The sequence below is a fragment of the Heliangelus exortis genome, chromosome 19, assembly GCF_036169615.1.
Source record: "Heliangelus exortis chromosome 19, bHelExo1.hap1, whole genome shotgun sequence".
Taxonomy (NCBI): domain Eukaryota; kingdom Metazoa; phylum Chordata; class Aves; order Apodiformes; family Trochilidae; genus Heliangelus; species Heliangelus exortis.
The window spans coordinates 2127064-2145086 of NC_092440.1; the positions used below are offsets into that span (position 1 = coordinate 2127064).

The 18023-nt window shown below is 42.0% G+C and overlaps 1 protein-coding gene across 6 annotated transcripts in view; it reads left to right on the top strand.

Moving 5' to 3' along the window:
- MTMR3 (myotubularin related protein 3) overlaps positions 1-18023 on the top strand; it is a 78948-nt gene that overhangs the window by 45157 nt on the left and 15768 nt on the right. For all 6 annotated transcript variants that reach the window (XM_071763563.1, XM_071763561.1, XM_071763560.1 and 3 more), the window contains 7 exons: positions 550-716; positions 4697-4793; positions 6240-6353; positions 13038-13243; positions 13481-13612; positions 15036-15147; positions 16235-16430. In XM_071763563.1, the coding sequence (XP_071619664.1) occupies positions 550-716; positions 4697-4793; positions 6240-6353; positions 13038-13243; positions 13481-13612; positions 15036-15147; positions 16235-16430 (1024 nt within the window). The remainder of the gene's footprint in view (positions 1-549; positions 717-4696; positions 4794-6239; positions 6354-13037; positions 13244-13480; positions 13613-15035; positions 15148-16234; positions 16431-18023) is intronic.

The following is an 18023-nucleotide window of genomic DNA, read 5'->3' on the forward strand; positions in this document are numbered from 1 at the left end:
AATAATATAAGATTTCAGATGCTGGAGTTTGTCCTCATCATTCCACATTAAGTGGAGCAATCAAAGGGATATTTCTCCTGTGTCTGCTAAAAAATTTGGTCCTGCTGATGGGAGCACAGTGCATAGATGATAATGTTTGTGATGGTGTTGAGTTCCCATCTGAGACCACCTGACAGCAAGGTGCTGTCACACATTCCTGTATCAGCTTGTGGGAAAGCTGCAGACTGATCTCAGCAACGTTGTGTCCCTTGCTTTCCAGGGAATTTGTGCATAACCACCTCCCCCATTCCTGACTGGCTGGGTCTGTCACAGGTTTAATCACAGACCATTGCTTTCCTGCTTACTGTTTTTATTTTGCCTTCCCAAGTGTGCATTTCTTTACTTTTATCCCAAGGTTTCCTTTTACTATCCATTAATGTCTGTAGAAGCAGAACTAAGTTAGCAATAAGGTGTTTGCTTTCACAGATGTTTTCACAGTTGACTTGCCAGAGCTTCTGGTCTGGCATCTTCTACCGAAAATTAATAGAGAAATATTTGTTTCTGGGCCAGGTGTCAGTTTTCTACTTTTGAGCAGTGTCAAGAGTGGCTGAAGCGACTGAACAACGCCATCCGCCCTCCTTCCAAGATAGAAGACCTCTTCTCCTTTGCTTATCATGCCTGGTGTATGGAAGTTTATGCCAGTGAAAAGGAGCAGCACGGGGATTTGTGTCGGCCAGGTATGTGGAGACACTGAGGGACTCATCCCAGATGCACTGGTAACTGCCTCTGGGCTGAGAAGCAGAGCTTTCCAGAAAAAAAAAAAAAAAAGAGTTTTAAACAAATTCAGTCTGTGCTGTTGCAAACCAAACCTGGAAAAGAACAAGGTGGAATTTCTTCTCAACGTAAGTTGTCACACTTCTTAGTGAATGTAAATAGGTAGCAGCTTTCCATAGAGAACTTCTTGGATTTATTCTGCCCACATTTTTTGCAGCTACCCAGGACATTGGTTGTCAACACAGATGCTGGGAAGTAGGAGGATAAGGAGAAGAAAGCTTTTGAAGTTCATTTACAGCTGCAAGACAGGGGCCTATTTTAGTGAAATATCCTTGCTGGAAAGTTTTAGATGCCCACAAGTAAATAAAAGCTAGAGATCAGGTGCTTATGGCAGTTGTTTGAACATAAGGAAATCTGAGTTCCAGGCCCTCTCCAGCCCAAGGCTCTCTTGGCTCAGAGTTCATATTTGAGAAAGGTGACTTGGTGAGGACTGGCAGTGTGATCCTGTCCTTCCTACTGAATTTAGTCTGGGGCTGAGCAAAGACTCTCATCTTCTGCCTCCTGAGCAAGAGCAGTCAACAGGTAGCACACAAGTGGGAGGAGGTGCTCGTTGGATCTGGTTCCTGTTCCTGCACTTTACACTCTGAATGTTAACACTTACTGGAGAAAGCCTCCAAAAATTTCTCAGGGCAGAATTTTAAACTCAGGTCTTTTCTCTCCTTGCTAAATTCAGGCACTGGAAGATAGCAGACATGTGAGGTGTCTTTGCTAAGTCACCTTGTTGCCTATTCCTTACTGAAACAGGTGGCCTTCAACCTAACCCAAGGTTAGGATAAGAAGCACCATTTACCTTTTAACTTTTAACATTCAATTTTTTCCTTACAGATGTGTAAATGTATTTTCTTTATTTTCAAATAATTGTCTTTATTATTTATTATTTACTATTTCTTTATTAATTTTTACATTTTCAAATAATTTTCTTTAATGTAGGTACTTTTTTTTTCCTTGTAGCTTGCTTCTTTCTGGTGCTAGATATTCTCCTTCTAAGAGCTGAATTATGTGTGAAACAAATCTATGGAAATGTAATTGAAGCAAATACCAAGACATTTATTTTTTTACATCCAAGGAGCCTGGTATTTGATAGATATGGAGAAAAATACCAAATAGCTGCAACATCTGTCCAAGTATCAACTTATGGGAGAAATTATCTGAATGTATGTAATGGGAGATGTGAATTGTGGCTCACAAGATCAGTTTTCATAGGCAGAAGGCACAAGACACCAAACGTATAGCTTGCTTTTTTTCTGATTTTGAGCTTCAGAAATGTTGCCCATCATGGCTCAAAAGGCCTCTTAAAATATCAGCATTTCAGGAGGACAGGACAAAATGTAAAGACTGGGGGTTCATTTCTCAGGGGAAAATCTATGATTTCTATGACTCACACAGCAGCTGAAAATTTAAGAGGGAGAAATCAAACAGAATATTTCATTTTCATGTAGCTTTATGTGTTTCTCTTAAAACCCACTAATGGTATGCAGCATCAGTTTGGCATAGTTCCAGTATTCTCATTTGCTATCCAGAAAAATCCTTATGGATGTATCACAAATCTTTATCACCATTCCTCACAGCAGCTGATAATGAAGTCTGTCCTCAGTGCTGCCAGAGCATGCTGCTGTTCCAATAAAATATTGGATTTTTTGTTGTCTTTTTTCTTGTTAAAATCTCTGCTAAGGAAGGACGTGAGAGGCTGATGTCTGGCTGGGATTTATTGTCCCAGTGTCACCTCTGCACCTGACAGAGAATCAAAGCTGCAGCTCTGGGGAAGCAGGGACTGGAGCAGCTGATCTGTTTGAGTAGGCAGCAAGGAGATAAAAAAAATCACATCCATGCAGAGTTCATGTGCAGTGGGACCTTGTGGGCAAGCTCCAGTCTGACTGACCTGGTGATGGGGAAGGGAAAGCAGAGCTGCAGTGTGTCTGATGCTGAGAGCAGCTTTCTGCAGAAAGTGCACAACTCTTTATTTTATGGTGCTGTTGGACCTGTGACATGATGTAAAGGGAGGAAGTGATGAAGCTCAGTGAGGTTCAGAGATTTACTGCTGTGTGCCTTGAAGAGTGACTGTTTGCCCCTGTGCTCAGCTCTGGGGAGGCCACAGCTTGAGTCCTGTGTCCAGTTCTGGGCCCCTCAGCTCAGGAAGGAGATTGAGGTGCTGGAGCAGGTCCAGAGAAGAGCAAGGAGGCTGGGAAGGGATCCAGCACAAGTCCTGTGAGGAAGGGCTGAGGGAGCTGGGGGTGTTGAGGCTGGAGAAGAGGAGGCTCAGGGGAGACCTCATCACTCTCTGCAACTCCCTGAAAGGAGGTTGGAGCCAGGGGGGGGTTGGGCTCTTTTCCCAGGCAACTCTCAGCAAGACAAGAGGGCACAAGAGGTCTCAAGTTGTGCCAGGGGAGGTTTAGGTTGGACATGAGAAAGAATTTCTTTCTGGAGAGGGTGATCAGGCGTTGGAATGGGCTGCCCAGGGAAGGGGTGGATTCTCCATCCCTGGAGCTATTTCAAAAGAGCCTGGATGTGGCACTCAGTGCCATGGGCTGGGAACCACGGGGGGAGTGGATCAAGGGTTGGACTTGATGAGCTCTGAGGTCCCTTCCAACCCAGCCAGTTCTGTGATTTTGTGATTCTCCAGTTTCACACAGTGTCATTCTCATATTTTACCCTTCAGAAAGGGTAAGAAAATTAATGTCATTATGCAGATCTCTTCCACGTGGTCCATATTGTAAAGCGTGTAAAGATTTGCAAAATACCATTTTCAGCGTGTAAACTGTACTGTAGGAATAAATAACATCATAGCTTTCCTTTCAGTAACTAAGTCCTGTAGTTAGGCTGCTACCTCTGTTCTTAATTTACCTATTTCTCTGTGTTTACCTCTAATTGTTCTGAAATGTCACCTAAAAAGTGATTGAGACATGTACATTTACATCTTGGAGATACCTATGTAACTGCATATGTCTGAGGTATTAAAAGTCTTTAAGGGTTTTCTGAAATACATAATGGAAAGATGATACTTAAAGCAGTAATTTTTAACAGATTTTTTTTCTCCTGTTGGGTGATGCTTTGCCTCATGATTTAATGATACAGTAATTTAAGGAGACAAGCAATGGACAGGCTTTCAGAATCATTTTATCTAGTGTTGCTCACATGGTCATTAAATTTATCACAGTTCTTAGCTCTGTGAACCTAGAAATTTAGAACATTATTCTCTTCTGCATGTTGATTTAGTACTTTCTAATTCTCTAGGCTTTGTCAGAATATTTTTCTTTATTACCATTTTATATTTTCTAATTAATTTTGTATATTTAAAAAAAAAAATCAGGAAATAAAGTGAGCTCATTCCAGTTCCTTTAGTATTTTAATCCAGGATTTTCTGAGGATCTTGACTGATACTTGAGTCAAACACTCAGATGTGTTTTATCTTCTTTCCACCTGGCTCCTGGAAGTCTAATGTCCAATTTACAGATGAAAAAACAAAATGCAGGTTAAATTCCAGGACTTGCCTACAGGAGACCTGTGGCTGAAATTGGCTGCTAAATGAAGGCTTCCCAAGTCCCAGACCATGTTATTACCCTTTTCCATATCAGCTGATAGAAAATTCTACCTATTATGCTTTTTCCCCTCAGACTGATGGATATAAATTGCTTTTGTTGATGTGCTTGGTTCAGGTGTTATTGTTTCTTAGATGAATTCCCAGAAGTGGGATTTTGGAGAACAAATGAGTTCTGATCTGGGTTTTCAAAATAAGGTTGTGAAGTAGAGATGGGTTTTTTTGGACTGTTCATTTCTCTTTTCAGTGTTTCAGAAGGATGTAGTGTGTAGTGGTGGTTCCTCAGCTATTTTGCAAAGTAGGAATCTTATTTTGCATTTGTTTTCTCTCTCTGCTTTTGATACCCAGGAGAACATGTAACTTCAAGGTTTAAAAATGAAGTGGAGCGGATGGGTTTTGATATGAACAATGCCTGGAGGATTTCCAACATCAATGAGAAGTACAAGTAAGTTGTGTGGGTTGCTGATTCCCAGCCAAATGGCATCTCAAAACACCAATTTTGTTTTAGCAGATTACTGGAATTTTTTTCAAGTTCTGCAGTTCCTAGTAAGAATTATGAATTTTTTTTGTTTTATAGGAAAAAATGTGCTTTTAAAGTATTCTTTAAGGTTTTCTTAGCTGCTACAGTTTTTGTAGGCTTAAGAATACCAGATTTTGAAGTGCCTGCTGGAGGATGTCTTAGAGAATAAATATTCTAATGGAAGGAAAGGGAAGGCCTAACTGAGCAAAGAGTGGTTGTTGATTGAATTAAAAAAAAATAAATTATTGTGTCTTATTCTCCAGCTTAGGTCAAGGACTTGTATTTTTGAAAAAAATTGAGTTAGAGGAGTTAATCTTGTGGATCCTGAAAATAAGGGAAAGCCCATTTTGTGTTAGCAAATGTGGTCTCTAGGTGGAGGAGCAGGGGAAGGTGTTCATCTGTTCACAGGTGGTAGGGCAGAGAGTGCTGGCTGGTCCCTAATCCAATCCAGAACAAAACCAGGAGTACATTTTGAAATGTTTCATTGCTCTGGCTTTGCAGGATAATGACTTGGCAGCTGGTAGCTGGTGTTGCTGCAAGAGGAATATCTGTCTCTAAAAACCTAGGGAAGAAAAAAATAGCTATCCCTGGCATATTTAATACTAAAGAAAAAAGGAGAAAAACTCCACGGCCTGTGGAAGCAGAATGACACAAACTGCTCTTCCTTCTTGTGGACAGCACTTGATAAAGTGCATTTTTTTCAGGCTGATGGATGTGGTTTTCTGAATAGAATGGTCTTGGACACAGGTTCCTGTCTGTCCTGCATGAAATCCATCTCTTTATGGGGATGAAGTGGTGTGTGATACAGCAATATATTGCAGTCACTGCTGGCTGCTTGGCTGTCCTCGTGGGCACTTGTGGCTTTAGTAGGTAAATTCTGGAGAAGGAGATGCATCAAGTAGAAGAAAGTTCCAGTTCACCAGTCAAGTGTAAGCCAGTGCACTCAGGCTCCTGCCTTCAGTGAGGGGTAATTAGCCAGTGTACTTTTTCCATGAGTTTTCTGTCTTGAATCCAACAGCCCAGGGTGGCTCTGCTGCTGCTTTTTGTGACCCAGGAATCGAGTGGCTAATTCTGTAGCACAGAGAGACATGGGATTTCTTTCCTGTTGTGCAGTTTATTTCAGCAGCAGTTTAAAAAAATTGCCTATTTGTCAATTTTCTAAGAGAACACCAACTTGAATCTTTCAATTCTAAAATGCATTTCTGCCCCTTGATCTTCAGAGTGCTTTTTGTACCTGCAAGGAGGAGTTTTAATGAATATGCAACGAAACAAATGAACAAAACAGCAGTTTGGAGATGAACAGCTAGTCTGGGAAGTGTGTAACTTCTCTGAATCACTTACATTCAACCCTTTGCACCACTTTTCTTACAGGCTCTGTGGGAGTTATCCCCAGGAAATCATAGTTCCTGCCTGGATCACAGATAAGGAGCTGGAGAGTGTGGCAAGTTTTCGGTCCTGGAAGCGTATCCCTGCCGTGGTGTACAGGTGAGGCTCTTGCAGGTGGAACAGCTTCCACCAGGCTGTAAATGGGGTTCTAGCAAATAAAGACTGAAATAAGTTGCAGCTGGGAATCTTGGCTTGTAAGGAAAGGTGTTCAGACTCCTCTGGGCGCCAGATATTCCTGGCTTTAGGAAAACATTCGAGGTGTTTTAAAATAATATTTCTATAGTTTATTGTAAAAAGAGGTCTGGCTTGTGTGCTGCTGGATTTTTGCATGCCTAACATGTGAAGAGATGCTGTGGGAAGTCTCAGGACCTGCAAGGGTGGAGTTGGAGAACTAGGTTGGGGAGAGGCAGTGAATCCAGGTACAATCCTCTCTCCCCTGTCTGGCAGAGAGGTCCCCAGGCTGATCCACTCTGGGATTCTGTCTAGGGTGAGGTCCTGCTTTCCACTCCAGAAGGTTCCCAGAAGTGGTGTAGGGCCTCAGAAATAATAATAATAAAAAAAAAAAAAACAAAACCAAAACCATCCTGAGTGTCTAATTGTCAAAAAAGGATGACAGGGAACCCCTTCATGAGGAAAACATTCAGACCTGCATTTAACTAACAGCCAAGTTTGACCTGTTTGGCCAGGTTGGAATCTTTGTTTTACATTTCCTACATTTCCTACCCATCTGTGTGTTGGGTTATAGCTGTGCAAGAGTATGTGAGGCAGCAGCACACACTGGCCACTGTCAGGCATAAATGAGTTAAGGCACCATTACTTGTTCACTCTGAGAATAAGTGGGAATAAGTGTTTATCTCTCTTTTTATTCCAAAGTCATACTGTAGGAGTATTCAGCATTTACATCTTCTGCAAGTCATTCCTTGGGCAGCCATGTCAGTTCAGATGGATTTCGTGGGTTTTTTAAATTTGAAAATGAAAAAAAATAGACATGACACAGCTAAAGAAATGTTAAATGACACCTCTGGCTAGGTACTCCCTTCATTTTTCTCTAATTCTCATCTAACTAATACCCAGACTGCAGTATAGGCAAGGACAAATGCCAGAATTATTTAAGGGAGATGCATATCTCAAATTACTGAAGGATGTCTATGTTAGCTCTATCTATGTATTTTAGTTTTAATTAGACAGTTTCTTTTCCAGTTTGAACCCAGCAATTCTTCATAACAAAATTGTGTTTCTGAGAGACAGGGTTTTTTTTGGTTTTTTGCAACCTGTTTAATAAGAAATATATTTCAGCATCTGTTTCTTGCAAATATTCTGGAACCTGTCATTTAATACCTTCCTGGTGGAGTCATCCTCCCATAAATGTTTAAAATCTCTTTTAAAAAATCAGATGACAAAGGGATTAAAAAGATAATGAATACTGATAATTCCATTAAGTCTGCCTAGCCACCCATTCCTTCTAAACAGACAGAGCAAAAGCTGCTCTCTGAGTGGGAAGCTAAATTTAGAGAGCAGTCAAGCTGACAAATTCATGCAGCCTGTGTTGGAGGAGCACGTGGTCAAGGGTTAAGAGTAGGCCACAAAACATTATGTACCTAGCTTAAGAGTTCTGTGAAAGGAGAACAAATTATCTTTAAATCCTCCTATCTTTTATCCTTTTCTTTTTCCAAATAATAAAGAGTTAGCATAGTCTGGTTGTGAAGGTTAAGAAATTGTTCCATCCTCTCTTCAGCTCTGTGAAAACTGCTTTCCAGAAGAATGCTAAAAGACTTATTATTATATGTATGTATATTATATATATATATGTAACATGTAATATGTATATATATGGATGTAATATATATATATGTATATTATATGTATGTATAAAAGAGAATAAGTTCAATTTATGTGGCTTTGTTCTCAACTTTGTGCCTTTTATGCTGCTGTCACATAATTGGGGAGCACCTCAGGTGCAGGGACATTGAATCCCTCCTTCTTCCTTCACTATATTATATATAGGAGAAGGAAATAACTATTTGCATTAAAGGTACAGCTGGCATTCAAGGGCATTTATGGGAGAGTGAGTGAAATGTTCAAAAGACCTCACAGACTGAAACTGTTTAATCCCAGGCATTCAGTTTTCTGAGACTGTATGCTAGATTATGGCACAGTTTCTCATTTTTATCTTACAGTCAGGGGGAGGAATGTTTCTTTTTTCATTTCTTTTTCCTTATCTTGACATTTAGTAATAGATTTTTCAAGACATCCAGTTCATCATTCTGGCTCTGATAGAACTCCCATCAGCTGGTGGTTGATGATCCATATGATTGGAAAGCCATGTAAAGTTTTCTCTCTCTATATATTGCCATAAAAATAGATTTTTTTTCTTCCTTTTGAAGAGGACTAGGGGTCAAAAGCTCATTCAGCATTTTTTATCTGTTAAAGATGATTTTGGGACTACTAGTTTCATTATTGATCACACTTTAAAATCTGCTCTTTCTGCTTTACCTCAGGGGAATTAAGTAATAATATTTTAAAATTCATCCTGTAACTTGGTTCAGATGCTGAACACTGGGAGTGAGACCAGAGACACAAACACTTGGCAGCAAAAAACTCCTTGTCTGATCTTGTAAAGTGTTCAAGACCTGGACACTGTGCATGGGATGGATTCAGAGACAGGCTTCAAAGCTGCTTGGTTGAGCCTTGACTGTCAGGAGTGTTGCTTCTGGTTTATGATGGGATTTTTAGAAAAATCTCATACTGAGCTTCTGCCCTGATTCTGTGTTTTGTTTTAAATTTATGTTTTAAATTTATGTTTTATTTTAAATTTTAAATTTATGTTTTATTTCTGTAGCTAAACCTGGCTTGCTGGATTATATTTATGAATTGCAGAGATGATTTTTTTTTTTTTCAGTTGTACCAGAGTACTGGTAGTTGAGACACCACAGAGGGAACTCTTCAACCCTTTGTTAGGTCTCCCTGCCTTTGAAAGTACAAAGGACTTGGTGGATTTATTGTTGTAATCAAAAGGTTGCTTGAACACAAAGCAGATCAAGCATGTGCAGAGGTGTACTGTACATCATAGTTGTACACTGCTTTAGAGAAGCTTTATAGTTCTCTAATGGTGATTTACTGGGTAATTTCTGTAGGAGACTGCCTTGTGCTTTGTCTCTCCAGCAGGTTAGGAAATTAAGTCTTCAAACAGTGGAGAGTTTAATTTTTTTAAATCTTTTTTGGTTACTGAGATCTGAGTGATGCCTTCTTATCCCCAGCTCTGTCTCCAGGGACCTCGGAATCACACTTGAACTGGCAGCTATTTTTTGTTCCAGTGGCCAGCCTGGTTGGAATGAGTGGGATTCCTTGGACCTCCAACATTACCCTAAATAGAATTGTTTGCTGATTTCTGCTGGGACATCCAAACATTGCATATTTGTGCAGGCTTAGGAGCATTAGGGCTTCACAGCTATCAGTGAACTCGACTTCTGGCCTAATGGTTCTTCATTATTTGTGGTATAAATGGGAGGCAAGAACCTGAAGATGAAACTATAACTGCTTATGAACCTATGAAAACAATTCTGCAGGCAGGTAGTAATGAAATCTGGGAGAGCATTTGTGAAAATAGATGAGCTGCTCTTAGTGCTCAGAATCAATTTCTTACATGCGTAATAACGGTGGATTATTTTCTTTTGTTATTTGAGCAAGAGTAGCAGGGAAATAGGTGGCCTTTCAGTGTTTTGTTTTGTTTTGTTTTTTTTCCCCTGAACTAATTTGATACCAATAGAGCTGTTCCTGGAAGGCTTTTCATTTCAGCAGAAACATTTCCTCAGCCTGCAGACGGCTGGCACCTGCTGGAAGTGCCTTGTCTTTGCTGCAGCTAATGCCATGTCAGTTGCTTCCTCTCACTGAAGGAATTTTATATGCACCAATTACAAAAGGGCTATGAAAAAGACTTAAAATACCATTTCACAACCTATTTGATGATGTGGAGCTTTTGCAGGAAGGAGCCCCCACCAGAGGTGAGGGTTGTTTGGAAGGTGTGTTGTGAGGCAGCTGCTGCTGTACCCGTGGTGACTGCAGATGTGGAGCTGCTCAGAGCTTGGCAAGGGCTTGACAGCCCTGGCAACAAACCCTAACCCAGCTTGTCACACCTCCACCAACAGCTTTGGAGTGGTGAGAAGGAAAAAAAGTGAAGATTGAGAGGTTTGGGTGGGCTTCCTGCCTGTTCAGGGCTGTCCAAGTGGAGCGTTTAAATGTGCTTAAAGATTCACCTGTCTGTCCCTCACCATTCTGTGCTGTTGCCTTATTAGAGGGAATTAAAGAACTCCAGACTGCCATGAAGCAGAGATGGACAGTTTCTTTGCAGGAAGAATGTAAAATCCTTTGTTGCAAAGTAACATACAGGAACTGGAATTAGCTTGTGCTTACTTGATAAGATGGGTTCTGGTGGGTGTCCTGGGCAAGAACAGCATTGCCTAGAGACACCTTTATGGGTTCTGGTGGGTGTCCTGGGCAAGAACAGCATTGCCTAGAGGCACCTTTATGGGTTCTGGTGGGTCTCCTGGGCAAGAACAGCATTGCCTAGAGACACCTTTATGGGTTCTGGTGGGTCTCCTGGGCAAGAATATTGCCTAGAGACACCTTTATGGGTTCTGGTGGGTCTCCTGGGCAAGAACAGCATTGCCTAGAGACACCTTTATGGGTTCTGGTGGGTGTCCTGGGCAAGAATATTGCCTAGAGACACCTTTATGGGTTCTGGTGGGTCTCCTGGGCAAGAACAGCATTGCCTAGATGTCTTGGCTTAAAGGGATACATAGCTGGGGGCCATTTAAACAGAGAACAACAGCATGTAGGTAGGTGGTGGAGTATTTCAGATGAGACACAAGGCAGGGAGCAAACATTTCTAGGTGTTCCATTTCTTGGCATCACTGACTAAACATGTGACCTGAGTGAAGTTGTGTCCCCTCTCTGCTTGGGCCACTCTTCATGCTGAGAGCTGGGGCTAAGGTCCTCAGTGCTGCTGAAGGTCAAGGAGAACATGAATGCCAAATGTAAACACTTCAGTGAACAGGGATTTACATTTCTCTTGGCAGCACTGGAATGTGCCAGCAGAGAGTGAAATTGCAGTGATAATGTTTCAGTCTTCTTTTTTATAATAGGTTGTAGGGGAGAGCTTTTAAATCTTCCCTAGAGTGTTGGCAGTGGTTGGATATGTTCTAATTATTTGAAATCTGCTCAAGATTAGTACAAGAAGGCAGGTGAAATTTAAGGAAATAACTATAACTCTTCAGACATTTTTTAAAAGTATATATTTTTTTAGTGTTCAAGTTAGGTCATTTTTCAGTAATCTTCCTGAGAGATTATTTATTGTTTCACCTCTGTACACCATTTACCAGTCCTCAAGTTTTATCAAGTATCCAGAGTGCTTGCAATTTGTGCATTTTAGAAGAAAAATATTTTGCTGATAAAACAGTGTTTCCTTTTTTCACTGCTACTCTGGTGTCAGTAGCAAAATGTACTTGTGGATTTTATTACCAGCACACTGGTGCTTATGTGTAAGGGTCAGGAAGAGGGATGGAGAAAACCCACACATAGAGAAACAGCTGAAAAGGAGATGGCAGAGCCATCTTCTTTCCAAGAGATGCTAATACCAAACTTCAGAGTAAGTAGAGCTGCAGATGTTTCACATCCTGGGATACAAAAAGGTAGAGCAATACCTGAACCATGTGGGCTTCAAGAGCTGGTTCTGCTGTGGTCAGGGACCAACTCCTGGGACTCACTGGGAGTGCCTAGAAACAGAACCATTGTGCACATGTAAGGATTGGGGTTACCATCAGATACCAACATGCCATTCTGCCTGTATTTCCTACCTGAGTTGAGACATTCTTTGGATTTCATTGATGGTATCTCTTGCTTTTAAAAAACGATCAAAAAGGGAATCCTGTGGTTTTTACTAATGTCTTCCAGCTTTAAAATTAGCATGAGTTTTACCTCTCCTATGAAGACAGGCTGAGAGTTGGGGTTGTTCAGCCTGGAGAAGGCTCCAGGGAGACCTTAGAGCATCTTCTGGTATCTGAAGGGGCTCCAGGAAAATTGGGGAGGGACTTCTTACAGGGATGTATAGTGATAGAACAAGGGGAAATGGTTTTAAACTGGAAGAGGGTAGATCTAGGCTAGGCATAAACTCTTCAGTGTGAGGGTGCTGAGCCCCTGTCCCAGGGTGCTCCCAGAAGCTGTGGCTGCCCCATCCCTGGCAGTGTTGAAGGTTGGATGGGGCTTGGAGCAGCCTGGGCTGTGGGAGGTGTCCCTGCCCATGCAGGGCATTGGGACTGGGTGGTCTCCAAAGATTCCTTCCCAATAAAACCATTCTGTGATTCATGTGATTGTAGGAGTTAACGTGAGCTTTCTTATTTACTGTGGTATTGCAGCAGAAGAGCTGACAGCCCAACAGGGGTTGAATACCTCTTTAATGCCTCATCTGCTGTTCCAAAATGTTCCCTAGCTTTCACTGGCCAACAGGCAGCTTTGTTGAGCAAGAAAAATGCTTTGTTTTCTCTTACTGACCTTGCCTTTGACTTCTACCTTTCAGTGACTGTGTGGGCACAGTCAGCGTTTTGGAGGGAAGCACATGGAATATGTTGCCATGGAATGACAGGTTGAAGATAACTGCTGAATGAGAGAGGTCCCTGGCAGGAATCAAAATACTGGAGTGCACCATTTAATTTTTCACTCTCTCTTGTGTTTTTCATCCTGATTCTTCCACTTATACCCCACTGTTCTTTTTGTTCTTCCCTCTCTCAGGCACCAGAGCAATGGGGCAGTTATTTCCCGCTGTGGGCAGCCTGAGGTCAGTTGGTGGGGCTGGAGGAATGCAGATGATGAACACCTTGTCCAGTCTGTTGCCAAAGCTTGTGCCTCAGATTCCAGGTCCAACAGTACAAAGCTAATGAATGGAAATTGTTCTAGAGATTTCTCCAACGGTGGGGACCTCTCTGATGTGGAATTTGGTAAGTTTGTCACTTCCTTTCCTTGAAAGGGCAGAGCTTTTACATAAAAGTTTAACTCTTACCTGTACTGTAACAGATCCAGTCCTTTGTGTCTCACTGTGTGTCCTCCAGTCTCTGGATGTCAATGCAGATGCATTGTGCCACTTGAGTGAAGTGTTTACAGCCACACATCATGGTCCTAAGCAACCTCAGAAGTATCCTTTTAGTTACTCATCAGCTGCATATCCTCCTCCCCAGATTCCTCAATCTCCAATGCTTCAGGAGCAGAGAGTTTGGCAATACAGCCTCAGAAGCTTTTGATCTTGGATGCCCGATCCTACGCAGCAGCTGTGGCCAACAGAGCCAAAGGTGGAGGCTGTGAGTGCCCAGGTGAGCAGGGTTTCTTCCAAGTCTTCAAATTCCCTGTGAAGGGAATCAAAAAGGATTTGCTCACATGGAATCACCCTGAAACACTTCAGTACTGGGTTTTGAACAGACTGCAAATAGGACGTCGGTCCTATTCATCTATATGAAAGTTCTGGATCACTCCAGCTATCAATCAGCCCTTCAAAAGGGCAGGTTTAGCTGGTAATTAAGTCTGTTTCTCAAAGCAGAAAACCAGCTGCTAACAGTGTTCAGTAAATGCTGAACTGTGTGGAATATGCTGATTTGTGTTCCCCTGCTGAGTCAGGTATAAAAGCCAGAGAGACAAAGGTGTTCAGTGTGTTAATGTCTAAAAAAAACCAAACCCAAACTGGGCAAACTTGTAAAAGTCCACTGAGGATAGAGGATAATAGTGACATTCTAGAGTGGTTGTGCAGAATGCAACTTCTCAGCATTTTTTCTAAAGCTGAAACATTTTTCAGCATTTGTATCATAAAGCAACTGAAATCCTGATTCATCTTGCATTTGTAATACATCTGCAATTACCACTTTCTGTGTTCTTTGGCACTTGTAAATTGTTGCTGTTACAAACAAGATATTTTATGGTCACTATTGGCTATGAATGCAGCCTGTTAAAATTCCATGCATGGAGAGTCTAGAAAAATCACCAGACAGATAAACTGTAGATAACAAAATCTATTTTTGACCATGTATTCTTGGTTTGGTCTTTGCTGCAGTAGCTGCTGCACTTGGATACATAGCCACCAGTAAGAAAAGATGATTTTTTTTCATTTAACATCTCTAAAACTACTAAATAACTCATCATTAGAGAATAAAGTCTCAAAACAGAAAAGCAGGGTATACAGGCAGCTTAATGTTGTTCCTATGTATTGGTTCTTGAATTCTTTGTAGAAAAATTCCAGTTTTTCACTGTCTCTAAATCTGAGCTGCATATGTTTTCTCCAGGCTTTGCCAAGTTTGCTATGATGTAGTCCTTTTCCCTTTTTCACTTTTTTGTTGCACCAGAAACTCAGAATAAAGCAGTGAAAGAATTAACCTTTCAGCCTTTGAGTGGTTAGGGAAAGGAATGTACGAGGTCTATACAAATATCCAGTAGTTCCCAAAATTCAGAACATCCCTAAATTATCACTTAAATATGGTTTGTGCTGCAATCTTGTAGGATGTTCCTCAGTCTTTGTAAAAACATCTGATCACCTCAAGCCCAGAAATATCACAATTCCCATAGGTTTGTTGTCTGCTTTTTGTAACGTGAAGGGGAATGTTGAGAATAAATAGACAAACCCTTTGCTAACCCTTCCCTGGTGTGCTGTGCTGTGTTTTAGTATCTGGGGTACCTACCCCACTCCAAGTGCTAGTTTGTCCTTACAGAGGAGAAACCCTTCCCTCCTTTTTTGATGTTTCCCTACAGAATATTATCCAAACTGTGAAGTAGTGTTCATGGGAATGGCAAACATCCATTCCATCCGGAAGAGCTTTCAGTCACTGCGTTTGCTCTGCACACAGATGCCAGATCCAGGGAAGTAAGTGGATATTTGGTGTTTTCTGCCTTTGCTTACATGTTTCTGCCACTGCAGTCTCTTGCTGCTGATTTGGGTGGAAATTCAGTGGGTTGACTTTCCCTGAATTTCCTATGTAGTAACATGGAAATTATATGTAGTTATATTTTTTAAAATTTTAATTGGATTGGAACTAGAGGAAATAATTGGTTTATTATCATTGAAGTGAGCCTAGAAAATTAAATCTGAGATCAATATGTAGCCTGTATTGATACTAGAATGTTACTGCTTTCAGGTGACCTAAGTATTGGCACTTAGGCTTTCCTGCTGTTCCTGGTTCTTTAATCTTTACACTTTGGTGTCCTTCAGAAAATTCTAGAGGTCGTCCACTAACTTCATGTGTTTATAGTGTCATTTCAGGAGACCTGTTCCATAGCCTTTCAGTGCTGTGGGATAATTACCCTGATGGCCCATTTTGGGAGCTTCCTAGGGTGTGTCTTCTGTAGTTGTACTGGTCCTGTTTCCCCTGGCACATCCCTGGGTTGATTTTACTGCTACGAGTCTTTGGTTTCAGGGTAGATCCAGAATGGCCACTCTTGTAACCTGGCTGTGGAGATCTTCACAGTGCAGAGGTTCTTAAGGTGTCTCCAGAACACCTTGCAAAGCCTGGGAACAGCTGAGATACAGATTTCACCCTTGAGGCACAGAGTTATCAGGGGTGTACAGCACAGTCCTGAGATAGAGCAGTGGTGCTGGGTCTGTTGGGTCACCTGAATCCTCAGCTCAGAGGATGGGAGATAAGAGGCTGCTGAAAGTCATGATGACTTTAATGATTGTCTTTTGCTGGGGACGTGTGCTCTTGTCTGGGAAAATGTTATTTAAGCTTCTTGCAATTCTTAAGCAGCAAAGCACATCCCAGAAACTGACTGGTTTTGGTAGGTAAGCTACAGGACTCTGTTTCCTACAAACCTGGGGAAGTGTTAACGAGACATAAATGAAACACATTCAGGAATGACACAGCTTGTTAAAAAGTAGGAGCTGATCAAGCCAAAGATCTAAACCTGCAAGCATTTTAAAAGGGCAAAAACTGTCTTCCCTTGTTTTCCCCTAGTTGGTTATCAGCTCTGGAAAGCACCAAGTGGCTGCAGCACTTATCTGTGCTCCTGAAGTCTGCACTGCTCGTAGTTCATGCTGTGGACAGAGACCAGAGACCAGTCCTGGTGCACTGCTCAGATGGCTGGGACAGAACCCCCCAGATAGTGGCACTGGCCAAACTGCTGCTTGATCCTTATTACAGGACCACAGAGGTTTGTAAACTGTTGGTGCAAGAGGGTGTTACCAAGTTGGGGTCTTTTTCTGGTAAAGTAATTAGAAATTATGTTTAGAAATTATTTCAATTTCTTCCACTAGAAAAGACACTAAAGCTAGCAGGAGTTTAGCAACAGTAGTCTTCAGATAGAGTTACACAGAGGTGTAAACAGTTTGTAATTTCCCTATATTTAGGAATATGTCACACAAAGTGCTACATATTGCAGTTTCCATTACACCTTGGCAGTTTCTCAGCCAACTAGTGATACAAAGCCTTTTTCTTTCAGATTTCCTAGCTGCATGTTTTTTTCCTGCTTCACATTTTCATTGTTCTCTCTCAGTTATATTTTTTTTTTGTTTTTTCAGTCTGAATTTTTGTTTCCCCATCATTTTTCAGCATTGTGTGATATGTGCTGGCTGGATTCCATCTGCCAGCCCACATGCAAGATGCCTTTGTTTTCTAGAACAGAAGCATATGTCTGAACACTGTGCTGTGAACTGCTGCTTAGAGCCTCAGGCACATGAGGATCAGAAACTGACCTCCAGCAGTGCCCTTTGGATGAAATTGTGTAAACTTCTCAGGTCCTTTTTATCTGCAATCTAGAAGTCAGCATCCTTTAGGTCAAAACAAGCTGCTCTGTCCACAGAAGTTCCTCCTGGTCCCTCCATTCACCAGTGCTGCAGAGGAAACCATAAAATGTAGCTGCTTATGAAAGGATCAGACATGTTCAGGAAAATGAATCTTCAGCACTGTCACATTTCAAGCTTTTCAGCTATCACCTTTTTTTTTTTTTTTTCCCCTCTAATTACAGCCATCGACTACATGTGTGCATTACAATTTTCCCCTCCAGTAAGAATCAAAACCTCCCTAACCAGTGATGAGTTTCAGGTCCTGTAAGATGAGGTGTTGCATTCAGGTGCTCAGCTAGGCCATGTTCTTTGCCATTATCATTTGCATAAGAAATTGTGCAACTTGACCTTTCCTCAACCTTGTGACTGCCACATCTGGTAAACACCCAGGCAAGCACACTGTCAGCCCCTCTGTGGATGGATTGGTTTTTGACAGACAGATCAAAGAATCACAAAATCCTAGAATGGGCTGGGTTGGAAGGGACCTCAGAGCTCATCAAGTCCAACCCTTGCTCCACTCCCCCCGTGGTTCCCAGCCCATGGCACTGAGTGCCACATCCAGGCTCTTTTGAAATATCTCCAGGGATGGAGAATCCACCCCTTCCCTGGGCAGCCCATTCCAATGCCTGAGCACCCTCTCCAGAAAGAAATTCTTTCTAATGTCCAACCTAAACCTCCCCTGGCACAACTTGAGACCTCTTGTGCCCTCTTGTCTTGCTGAGAGTTGCCTGGGAAAAGAGCCCAACCCCCCCCCTGGCTCCAACCTCCTTTCAGGGAGTTGGAGAGAGTGATGAGGTCTCCCCTGAGCCTCCTCTTCTCCAGCCTCAACACCCCCAGCTCCCTCAGCCCTTCCTCACAGGACTTGTGCTGGATCCCTTCCCAGCCTCCTTGCTCTTCTCTGGACCTGCTCCAGCACCTCAAGCTCCTTCCTGAGCTGAGGGGCCCAGAACTGGACACAGGAC